The 12,032-nt window shown below is 32.8% G+C and overlaps 2 protein-coding genes across 3 annotated transcripts; one reads left to right on the top strand and one right to left on the bottom strand.

Annotated features, from left to right (window-relative positions):
- The first annotated feature begins 1,330 nt into the window (after window positions 1–1,330).
- Window positions 1,331–3,821, top strand: LOC120198404 (transmembrane protein 50A-like). Its single transcript, XM_039199754.1, has 5 exons — window positions 1,331–1,494; window positions 1,568–1,655; window positions 3,173–3,325; window positions 3,563–3,628; window positions 3,659–3,821. The coding sequence occupies exons 1-4, from the start codon at window positions 1,362–1,364 to the stop codon at window positions 3,594–3,596; spliced, it is 408 nt and encodes a 135-aa protein (XP_039055685.1). The 5' UTR covers window positions 1,331–1,361; the 3' UTR covers window positions 3,597–3,628; window positions 3,659–3,821.
- Window positions 3,822–6,038: 2,217 nt separating this feature from the next.
- Window positions 6,039–8,855, bottom strand: LOC120198403. Of its 2 annotated transcripts, XM_039199752.1 has the most exons (4): window positions 8,732–8,855; window positions 8,561–8,650; window positions 6,846–7,604; window positions 6,039–6,401 (listed from the first exon to the last, which is right to left on the bottom strand). In XM_039199752.1, exons 1-4 carry the CDS (start codon window positions 8,780–8,782, stop codon window positions 6,258–6,260), a joined length of 1,044 nt encoding a protein of 347 aa, XP_039055683.1. In that variant the 5' UTR covers window positions 8,783–8,855; the 3' UTR covers window positions 6,039–6,257. The 2 variants fall into 2 exon arrangements, with proteins under 2 accessions (XP_039055683.1, XP_039055684.1); XM_039199753.1 differs by lacking the exon at window positions 8,561–8,650.
- Window positions 8,856–12,032: the final 3,177 nt, after the last annotated feature.

The following is a 12,032-nucleotide window of genomic DNA, read 5'->3' as shown; positions in this document are numbered from 1 at the left end:
GTAATCTTACATTCTGTGAACCAAACTCACCCTTATAGTTTATGGTGATTACACCTTAAAGCTATTATACATTTTTTTATTAATAGGGTGATTACATAATATCATATGCTTTAAATATTTTTAACTATTTAATAATGAAATTTTAAATACATTTGTAGTACTCGAACCTAAGATCTTTAAAAATAAAAATCATTTCTTTAACCACTAAGTTAACTTGATTCGTATACCTATATTTATTTCTAATGGTCATCAATTTGATATTGATAATGTCCAAGCAACATCGAAATTTAAATACAGGCATCAACACTAATCAACATAATTAAAGACACGATATATCAACTGGATATCAGTATTGTCTAGAATTATTGGTATTGCTCTTATAATATCAATACAAATAATCATAAGTTGGATAACTCGTTTAAGTATCCACTCAATTGTGGTTGGTTTTATTTATGATCAATATGTTTGTAATTTTTTCATTGAGTCTTTAATTAAGGTTATGAATTTTGATTTTTGTGTATTTTATAGATAGATTATATTTTAACCAATCAATGTGATATCATCGATCGATTTTTAGTTTAACTGAATTACATTTTATGGCTTAGAAATCCTTAGATTCGATGGACAGATAATAAATAGATTTTTTTAGTTTTATTAACACCACATTTAGATTATATAATAACAACTAACTATAAAAACATTTTAGTTTATATCACATTACATGTTAAAACATCTTAATATAGAGTTGAAAACGAAATAATTTAATATGCTATTTATTATTTATGTTTTAATATTATTTATTATTATAAATTAAATTTATATATTGAGTAAAAATATGTGATATAAATAATTTCTTATAAAAACAAATTAAAAAATAAATTGAATCGAATTAGGTGATCAAAAAGTGACAAAAACTTAAATTTAATGATGATTTTAAGAAAACAAAATATTTAGGTGACCAAAATAAAATCATTAAAATAATTGACGACTCAATATATATAGTTTACCTTTGATTTTTTTAACGGTATTAATAATTTGTGATAAATAAAATAAGATTTAAACTCTAAAAAATAAAATATAAAAAAATATTTTAGAAGTAACTAAATACAAATAATTCGTACGAATAATATAATTATTGAAAGTAATGGTACACTTAAGCCTAAAAAAAGAGGGAAAGAAAGAGAAGGAAAGGCAAAGTACAGCAATGTACGCATCCGAGAGGAAGGAAGGTAGTAAAGAGGTAGAGCGAAAGAGAGAGCGCGGGGTAAATAAACAGTTCACAATAGCCTATACTTGATGAAAATTTTCGATTCGTTATTTTATTCTGCACAATTGGTTAATTGATTACCAAAAAATATCGAATGGATTTAGGCGAGCTGTGGGCGATATTCGGCCCCGGTGTCGCGGGCGCCGTATTCGGAGCTGGCTGGTGGTTCTGGGTCGACGCCGTCGTTTGCAGCTCCGTCACTGTATCTTTCGTTCATTATTTGCCTGGTACACCTTAATCTCTCTCTTCCTGTTTCGTTTTAATTGTATATTTTTCGATGTTTACATGTTTTTTTAATAGGAATATTTGCATCTATTGCGGCTTTGATGTTCAATTGTGTTAGAAAAGATGATATTGATTACTCTCCATATGACGACGGCGAGTGGAGGTGAGCTAATTCTGTTCTTATCTCCCTCAATTTCTCACCGTTATTCTTTTTCATGTGATTTTCCTTTTTGGATCGAATTTGCCTTTCACCAACTGTTGGAGTTTGATTATGCTTACTTTAACTAATTTTCGCTAAATTTTTTATCGTTTTGCATATGATTTGAAAGTTAAGAAATCACCTATCTGTTACTGGGTGATGGTGCCGTGAACTGTGAAATTGAGATGCTTTCTTACATTTTAGCAGATTGAATAAAAATGTCATTGACAATTTTACGATGTCTACAGAGAAGGTTTATTGATGTAATGATTACTTTGAAATCCAAGGTCTACAATCTTGTATCTCATAATTTATTCCATTTGGCATCATCAAATTTAACATTAAACACTTGATATTTCAATTTCTTTAATTCTGTACGAGTGGTGCATTTGCAGACTCAGTTCCTGAAATTCTATTCAAAATTAGATTTATGGCAGGTAAAGTGCCTACATTTTAGGTTCAAGTTTGGACGCATAATAAGGGTCTTAATCTTCATGTAGAACTAATTAATATGGAACTGTTCCTTAAGATCAAATTATAAAGCGTACTCATGCATGCAATGATGAACAGAGTTTTTGAAACCAAAGAAAGTTTTGAGGATTATACTTGTGTAGAACATTGATGAAAAGAAGGTATTTCTCATCCACCTTTTCTGTGCATTTGTTGTCGCTAAAGTCAACCTTTAGGCTCTACGGGAAGGTGATTGTGGTAAATCATGTGCCTTGTACGCTTCATGCAGTTTAGAAACAGAATTTTTATGCGAAACCCAAAAAGTATCACACGTAAGTGTTGGATTTTTTTTTTGAATTGTTAGCCTGATTGAAATATAAGAAAACAGATGGAGTGAAAACATGTTGGAACAGTGTTGGAATTTTATTTTAACTGTTAGCAGGTTGGGTCCGAGATCATGTCAATGAGCCACTGCTGAACTTGATTATAAGACACCAAAAATGCTCTTAATCCATTTGAAGCTTCCTCTTATTTCACGTAGGTTCCATAATTGTAAGCTCTGTTATTTCTCAGAATGAAAACTTAACAACCATCTTGTTTAATCACTTCAACATGCATTAAGTATGATGTGCATAGCTCATCGTTGTGTTTATTGATAATTAGTTAAGCTGATCTGTTCATGTGCTCCAGTTGCAGGCAATTTCGTAGTCAGTTGTGACTAGGATTTGGCTTTATATGCATTAAAGCTGTAGGGAATTAGTAATGGTGTTTAAAATTTAAATTTCCTTTTTTTCTTGTCTTCTTGCTAGTGTGTTGTTCTTTCTTTTGCATGGTTGCAGATAATTTCGTCAATTGCTGATATTTAGATTGTTTAAATGGGAAACTTATACTTTTGGAAGTTGAATGCGTTGACCATCATTGCATCTGTTCATTGCACGGTTTAGATCTACCTTCTTTTTACTAGAGTGACAACTCAACACTCTTTTCGTTGCTTGTTTTGGCTAATGCATGATAATCTTTCATTGCAACAGGTTGAAGCTATGGCTTTTCCTTGCTTACGTTGTCTCCTTTGTCTCTCTGTCTGCTTCAGTGGGCCTGTTGATACAAGACTCGGTAGTGAAATCTGGTCCTTCAGTCTGGACTGGTACTGCAGGTGTCTTACAGTGTGTGTTCGTGTTAATCAGGTGAATGTTATTACATATTTATAATTATGACCGTCATCCATGTGTTTAAGGCTAGCTTTGTATAATTGTTTCATATTAAAGATGAATACCCATCTTATGGTTATGTGCCTTTATGAGAACGATACACGAAATGCCATACCTAAGATGTTCTCTAATTTCATTGTCATTTATTAAACGTGTAGCGTTGCTATTCTGCCACCATCTCTATTTATTTTGTTACTGAATCTTCTACTGCAGCGGACTTATATATTGGACTTCTCACTCAGAATAACCGATCGGCATTGTAGCTTGGATCCACAAGTGTCTTCAACCTTATAAGCAGGTATCATGTGTCGTTTTAATTATTCGATGGTGGAATTAGAAAGGATTTTTCTCCGTATTAAATATTGTACCCTATAGTAACCATCTTGTCTGGGAAGACTAAGATTCATCCTGCTCTTTTGAAATTTATGATTTCAACCACGAAACATAGCTTGACAAATGCCATTTATTGTTATGTTTTTCCTTTGTCAGTTCTTATGAATGCCCCCTTTTAACAGAAACCATTTTTTTTGTTTTGAATTGCTTATACCAACCTCTTCACGATCTGATTTGCCATTCAGAGATTCAAAATACAATTATGACGTTTTAGTATTAGTAAGTTACAATAACAAAGAAAATTTTGAATCTAGACTCTGCTCATATGATTCATGTTAAAATAAAATAACTAATATGTTATATAAAGTTTGGCAGTTTGTGTAATGTACCCATGCCTATGTTATTATATAAGCCCTAAATGTTTTATCCACATTTTAGTGTTGTACAATTCCTTGTGCACAGTTTTGAAGTTTATATGTTTTTTAGTCAAATTCTGTCATTATTAATCTCTGTATTATCTATAAATTATCAAGTGTTGATTTAACTCTTGTATTTTAATTTGTTCAATTTTAATCTTTTGTTTTTCAAATAATATAATTAAAAGATTTAAAACAATTAAATTGAAGAAATCTATAAATATATAAATTGATTTTTTTTCTTTTTACAAACAAGATCAATCTCATTAGATTTAAAAGATAAAAGTTTATATTGAGATTCAAATCTAAATTTGGGTAATGTCATAATGATAATCAATTAGATTAAACCCTAGATTTATAACTAACTTGAAAAAAGGACTACCTAATTCTCAATTCACCTTTCCAATGATTTTTTTAAGGACATATGTTCCCGAGAGAGAACTAGGCACTGCATCGGTTTGGAAAATGACTGGCGCAGTGGCACTGGCATGATAGTTGAATTTAAAATATATATCTTTGCAAAGAAAGTGAGGATTGTCTCATGAAAGGCGGACTAATATACAGCGTTATTGAATACATTAAAAGATATTTGATAAATTCAGTTTAGCGTTATCGAAAATATCGAGTAATAATAATGTAATAGGTGGAAATCATGAAGAAATATTAAAAAATTTGGTAACCGGCAAACTTAGCTTGTCGGTTTGTGTCGATACTTTATAAAAATATATAGATCGATAACAATATAACATGTAAAAAATAACAAAACCGGTCTATAAATGACAAAACAGGTAAAGCGCTACCGGATATGTTGATAGTGTCGATACTTTATTATAAATATCGACACTTTTGGAATTTAAAAGAGAAGAAGTTATAGCGCTAATAAAGTGTCGATACTTTATAAAATGTATCGATCCATAACAATATAACATGTAAAAATATGACAAAACCGGTCTCGAAATGACAAAACCGGTAAAGAGCTACCGGATATGTTGAAAGTGTCGGTACTTTATTATAAGTATCGACACTTTTGAAATTTAAAAGAAAAGAAGTTATAGTGTCAATAAAGTGTCGATACTTTATAAAAATGTATCGATCCATAACAATATAAAATGTAAAAATATGATAAACTCGGTCTCGAAATGACAAAACCGGTAGTAAAAGAGTGTGCTTGTGTGGTCATTTTTATTTCAGAATTTTTATTTTTTAATATAAAAAGTTAGATATTTTAAGCAAAACCCAGTAAGAAAAGAACAAAAACTTTGCAGTAACAAAAGAATAACATTGAAAAATCCACCATGTTATCAATTTCTCAAAGAACAAAAACCCAGAAACAAGTAAATTTACAATGTAACAGGTAAAAATATACTGGTTAATTAACAAATAGGTTTACATTATGTATCGACACTCTTTAAATATGTGTTGATACTTTTTTCCCAAAATGAAAGCACAACGAGGTGCACACATAAAGTGTCGATACATTTAAATTTGTATCAATCCCAAAAACATCAAAGCCGATAACTATAATGTAATAGGTAAATTTGCAATGTTACCGGTTTAAATTTACCTGTTTAGTTAGAAAAAAGGTCAATATAAACGCTACCTATTACATTATATAAACGCTACCTAATATATTATTGTACTTGATGATATTCCTGATTAAATGATATAACATAACCGATCTAAATTTTAACTGATCACTTGTTTAACAGATCATTTTATTTTTTAACCGTTTTTTAGACATCGCACAGCACAAGTTCCTGAAGGAAGTGCGGGTCTTGAAGCTTTTAGAATGGATCCCCACTAGCGTTTCCTTTATTTTATTTTTATCACGGATAACTACTTGCTCTCGTATGGAAAACATGGGCGAAAAAAAATGAAAGGATAACCATGAAAAATACACATGTGTGTACTGCTGAACGAAAAATGCAACTTTAATTTTATTTTTCTTTTCTTATATGTAAAATTGATCAAAAACACCAATAATCTCTATCTTGTAAAATTGAACCCTCTTGAAAGGAAGAAAACACCAACCCACCCCCTTTTTTTTTTTTGCATTCCCCACTCGGCAGCTATTTCATCAGAAGGAAATATCCAAGTGAGGAGAAAAAGGGGAAAAATCCAAAAGATCAGCCATCAAATCTGGAAATTCTTTGGATTTATTATGTAGGGATAAAGAAAGTCAAGCTCCCGGACCTAGTCGAGCTTGATTCAGAAGAAGGCCCATCTAGATTAGTTGCAAAAGATTGAGCCAGCTTTGGGAGAATGCTGCTACACTGTTTCAGAGACGGCCTGAGCTTCATGTACTGCAAAATAAAAACAAGAAAATATATAAAATTAGCGAATAGTATAGCAAAATTCTCTTTAGAGTTGTTAATTTGCATCTTTTTTTGTAAAATGCACTGCTTTCAAACAATGAGAAAGATAATTGGGGTAGGGGGTAGGGTTTGAACGATGAGAAAGATGATGATTAGCCATGGAATCAGCTTGCAGATAAAGGTATTATAAATGTACCAAATCTTCTTAAGTGTTCAATGTCTGTAAATAAAATAACATATCCCATTCCATTTACCATCCAATAGATGGAGCATGATTAGTTGATCACCTCCATATCATTGTGTGCTGAAATTCAAGTTTCATTAGAGACACTAAGAATCAAGTTGACTTCGGTGAAAATTCATTGATTAAATTTGTTACATTTGTTAAGGGAAAGTACAGCAAAAAAGAAAGAAAGAAAAGATATATCTTACCTCCTTACAAAAAGCATTGATCTCCTCTTCTGTAAGGCCTTCATCCTCACCAGAGTTTTCTTCCCAGCCAAGAGAACGAAGAAATGCAGCCTCTTCTTCATCTGGATAAACCATAGCAAAGGAGATCATATCCTTTTCACCATCATCAGAAAATCCTTTAGCATCTTGACATGTGCCATTGTTGTTAGTTGCTGCAGTACAATTCTCATTACCATGAGCAGGTGCTGATGCACTGGCTGCCTCATTTGAGACTTCAGATTTCAGTATGGTGGAAGATGAAATATGAGGATCTGAATCTGAGAGACCAGCTGAAGTGTTTATTGAGGTCTTCTTCTTCAGGAGATTAAAAAAATCATTTCGGCTCTGGGTTTGAGCCAAGGAAGGTCTCTTTTCCACAGTGAACCCAGATATTGGATTCATGGTAGCTGCCTTGCGTTCCCCAGCAGAAAACTTTGGGGGGTTTGAGTTTCTAGCAGAAGCAGATGTAACAGCAGCAACAGCGTGTTGGCTAGTGGCAACTTTTCTGTTGGCATTTTTCGTTGGACTAGCAACATCTTTTTGAGAAAGGGATGAGGCCCCATTCTCCCATCCTGGTTTGAGAACCAAAAGCTTTCCAGTTGTCTTTGCCGTATCAGACTTTACACGTCCACTGTGGAAAGATTGATTACTGTATTGTTGTTTTCCACTCTTTATAGTTATACTCATGTCACTTGTTTTGACGGCTGGTTTGGCTTTTGATTTATCCACTGAATTCAGAACCTGGGACAAAAACATAGACCAACTCAGTTCTCCTTACACATCATAGGAATCAATAAAAAAGGTTAAGAAAAAGGCCAAGGTAGTTGCCAAAGTTCTAAGTTCAAACTACAAAAATAACATTAACCTGTAGCCCAAAAGAGTTGAAGGATATTTTTATAAATGAGTGCAAAAGATTTTGATTTAGGAGGGGATAGGAAAGCAAGACCAATTTCGGAGGCTGCAATTTAGAGTTAAATGGGAAAAACCTGAACCTTTATAGAGAATTAAGTAGAACTAAGAGATTACAAGTGAGTTATATTTGTGTTTAAAAGTTGCCGGAGATCTAAAGAACAAGAAAGAAGATATAGCTTTATACCTAGATTCCTACAGGCATCGACATCAAATAAAGAACATAAATTTACATTTTCTTAAGACTTAATCTAGAATCCTATAGAGGCACCTGACTCATATGAGATGACTGACACTCAAGCTCCCCAGATAAGTAAAAACTTCAAAGAAAGAGCAGTATATCTTCTAACGGATGAAAATAAAAAAGAAACAGAACATGAGATATGTATAGCAAATCAAAAATGACAAAAATGGTGAGCATAATGCACCTCCAAGGCTCCAACCAAATAACTATATTATCGTCATCAAGTCAATCTAAATTAGCATGATAAACTACAAGAACACACATATGTTTTTTTTTGACCAAATCTTAGTTATGTTTCCCTTTCAACAATTTGACTGGAAAAAGAATACCATCCAGTAAAAAGACATAAAGCTTTCAAGTAATATGTAATACTTAAAACACGGATAGACAGGCATTACATTCAGCATACAACCTCTAAACTACAAATATGACCTACAAAAGATATATGGGAGAGGGAGGGGGAAAAAACTTGTTTATTATTATTAAAACTACAATTTAACGCACTAAAATACAATACTGCTGAAAGCTAATGCAACAGGCTTACCAAACCCTTAGGCATTGAAGATGTTACTGGTATTAGTTGCCTTGATTGCTTAATAGCCAGTTCCTCGCATCTTTGAATCTTGACAGATAACTGTATGAATAAAAATGTCTGTAGATAGATTGCAGATACAAGTTATGTGCGTAATAAGAACTAAGTGAATGAGCTTGTTACCTGGGGAGAAGTACGGGTTCGTGAAGGAGCTTGTGCTAGTGCTTCAGCCATATTAAGACCAGCTGAGAGACTGGAGACCCAGAACCTGAGGTAGAAGTTAGAACAGGCAAGGAGCCTGTGCCACTGCCAGGGCACATCTCCGCCCCATCAAAGCTAAATTACCAACAGGCAAACTCTGAGAAGCAGAGCTAAAACCAGGAGAGGAAACTCTAGCTATCTCTGGCACCCTGCCTCTCTTCAGTTCCAAGTGAGGGAAAATCTTTCTCAAATGCAGCCTCGTTGATTCTACTCCCAAAAGTAACCCCAGAAAGCAGACCACTGCCGTGTAATGGTACTATTACCACCATCTCTTGAGTCCACAGCAATCCTTCGAGGAAAAGGCTCACCCGTTTCCTGTAGACATAGAATGAGAAAGCTGCAGTCTATCTATCTCAACCCTACTGGTTGATATACCTCCTAATTTCTCAACCCTACTGGCTAAGAAACTTTCTAAACAGTCAGAAGAATCACGGGCCCAATGGTTTCCAAAGCTCGATCTCTCTTTATCTCTTTCTCATCCTTATCATGGCGAGACATGCTAAAGGCACTATAAGCATGCTTCACAAAGCCATTGCTATACTCCTTGAATTCAGTGAAGATGACCGATCCAAAAATGCTGAACGAGGGAAATCAAAATCACTTATATTCCTGGAGTTTCTGTGTCTCCATGATGCACCAAGTAAGAAGCATCTAAGACAACAACAAGGATGCATTTAATATTTATATATTCCTAAAAATGATATACAGAGTACAAACATTCCTAAATCGATAACTAAAATGGAATATATAAATGCAACAAGAAATACACCGGGCATAGAAAATAGGCATGCCGAAGATGTGTCTAACAAACATATACATGACCAATAGTGATGTAATCAGGTATAAACGGAATGAGAAAGCAATGGTATTTAAAATTGGTGTATGGATACCTGAGTTAGAAGAGGAGGAAGCAAAGTGGGGGGTTGAATTGCCGCCCCCGGAACAGTGCCAGTAGTTCTCAACCATTCTGGAACTAATAATGCCGGTTCACTTCTTTCCATAGGGATACTGAACAGGATCATCAGACAAATAAAAGGGGAAAAATAACTATTTCCACAACCTTCTTCAAACCCTGACTCACCAAATCGATTTTTCTTCCCACAAAGAATCCCTAGACTTATCCCTGGTCATCCAAACTACCAAAAATAAGGTATGCCAGTCATTTATGGATTCAATGGTAATTCAAAAACTGAAAGGAATTATTTGACCAAAAGTAACAGATTTTTTAACAATAGTGAAGCCATATCAACACAATATAGGTAATGGCGGTAAGGCCAATATTTAATCAACTATTCCGTTGAAGATTGCTGGTTTTCCAGTCTCAAATGACCCTCGTATTCCAAACTAAAGAAAAAAGAACGAAACCCCCTTCAAAATCAATAACTTAGGCAGAAGAACACTTCCTAACCAATTGATCAAGAAACAAACAACCCTAAATTTTGATTATGTCCGAACTAACGATCGAAACTCAAATGTAACAAGAAAAATGGGGGAAATTTTCTGTATAAATAACAAGAAGGAAGACGGAAGAAAAGCACAGTACTAATCCTATCCCCGTTATTAATACCTCAAAAACCTAAACTTTTTCTAAATTTACCCTCCCCCAATCTGAACAATGCGTTTCTCTGTTTTTTTTCGGGGACGAAGAAAAAAGAGAGAAAGTTCAGTGAAAGAAAAGAAGAAATGGAAGTCAAGCTAATAGAGAAACGATAAGAAGATAGATATAGAGGTGGATGGATAGCTCTGAATAAATAAAATGCAGATTTTATTTGGCCAACAAAAAAAAAAAATAGTTCCGCTTTGAAGATGAGAGGAGACGACGACTATTTTCTGTTAGTTTTTTCTTTCTTTTCTTTTCCCTTTTTGGTACGAAACGTGAAGAACAGCTCTTCCAAAAATTAAAAATTTGTTTTTTAAAGCAAATTTTAATCCTTGTATTTATCAATTCATTCAAATTGATCTCTAAATTTTATTAGTTTTTCAACTTGTTTTCCTTGACTCCTAAAATTTTTTATTTTTTAAATTAAATGTTTACTAGTATTTTATTATATAATGTTTTTAAGTGATTAATTATATATTAATACGCATATTCAAGTTCGATTGCATTGCTTAATAATGAGTTTTTATTTAATAAATTAAATAACTTTATCTTAATCTTCAAATGAAATCTTGCCTAATTATGCTTGCCCCAATTGATAACTTCAATGAATTATTGGTGGCAAATTAGGTTTGGTGGGATTTGTTTTCACTTTTTGAGTATAAACTATGCTACATATTTTCAATAAATATGGATTGTAGGCAAAAATATTAATAAATATCCATTTGATTGGGTTGGATTGTTTCGCATGCTTATGTTTGTTTAATTTATATTTTAAATAATATAGTAAGAGATGGATATTGATCTTCTTAATGACTTGATGATTAAGCCAAATGCATATAAATATTAGGGTAACTACAAGTTAGTATCTCAATTATCATTTTTGTTGGTTTAGACACCTTTTTTTTCAAAATCATATCTAACATTTATTTTAGTTTCATTTTGGTTATTCGTCGTTAATAAATTAATGGTAATGTGTCACCGTAATATGTCCGTCAATAGTTTTGTTAAGTTTTCTCTGAAATTTTTGTGTGTCTTCTTATTTCTTTTTTATTTTTTTAGCCGGCGGCGACACCAATTTTAATATTAGTTGTCGACCGCCAGTGATATTATTTTTCTTGTTCTTTTTCGTACTATGTCCTTTGTTTTTTGTCTTGAGTTTTTTTTTCAATTTTAATAAGAATTTGTCCTTGTGACATTTTCTATGCTCTTATGACCGTTCCTTATGCTTTTGGTACGTTTTTCGCATACCTTTGCGACCGTGTTGATGCTCACACAAAGATCATAATGACATTTGTTTTTGATTGGTTGTTGGTGATCATGTATTGTCAGATCATCTCTTTGGTAAGGTTGTTTGTCAATATAATCAAAATTGTGTAGCAAAACAAAATGTCAAATATTTGGTTCGCTTACCACTCCTTTATCACTTTGTAAAGCATCTCGTTCGACAGACACAAGGAGTTTTATGAAAGTTTTAGGTCTTTTGATGTTGAACGTCATTCTCAATGTAATGTTTCATTTTTTCGTATCTTTGAATTATATTTTGTTTCATGTATGGGTTTTTGTGTGACTATTATCCCCATTTTTCTATATGTTTGAGTACATTGTAATTTTGATTCATTTCAT

This window comes from Hibiscus syriacus, unplaced genomic scaffold (genome assembly GCF_006381635.1).
Source record: "Hibiscus syriacus cultivar Baekdansim isolate YM2019G1 unplaced genomic scaffold, ASM638163v2 tig00117056_pilon, whole genome shotgun sequence".
Taxonomy (NCBI): Eukaryota; Viridiplantae; Streptophyta; class Magnoliopsida; order Malvales; family Malvaceae; genus Hibiscus; species Hibiscus syriacus.
Note: the sequence above shows the minus strand (reverse complement) of the source record. Positions and strands in the feature narration are given on the sequence as shown.

Excerpts from the sequence above, each read along its gene's own strand:
- LOC120198404 (XM_039199754.1), top strand. The coding sequence starts at position 1,362 with ATGGATTTAGGCGAGCTGTGGGCGATATTCGGCCCCGGTGTCGCGGGC. Across the intron at positions 1,495-1,567 it reads TTTCGTTCATTATTTGCCTG|GAATATTTGCATCTATTGCG; the intron begins GTACACCTTAAT and ends TTTTTTTAATAG. Across the intron at positions 1,656-3,172 it reads TATGACGACGGCGAGTGGAG|GTTGAAGCTATGGCTTTTCC; the intron begins GTGAGCTAATTC and ends TCATTGCAACAG.
- LOC120198403 (XM_039199752.1), bottom strand. The coding sequence starts at position 8,782 with ATGGCTGAAGCACTAGCACAAGCTCCTTCACGAACCCGTACTTCTCCC. Across the intron at positions 8,651-8,731 it reads GAACCCGTACTTCTCCCCAG|TTATCTGTCAAGATTCAAAG; the intron begins GTAACAAGCTCA and ends TTATTCATACAG. Across the intron at positions 7,605-8,560 it reads CTTCAATGCCTAAGGGTTTG|GTTCTGAATTCAGTGGATAA; the intron begins GTAAGCCTGTTG and ends TTTTTGTCCCAG.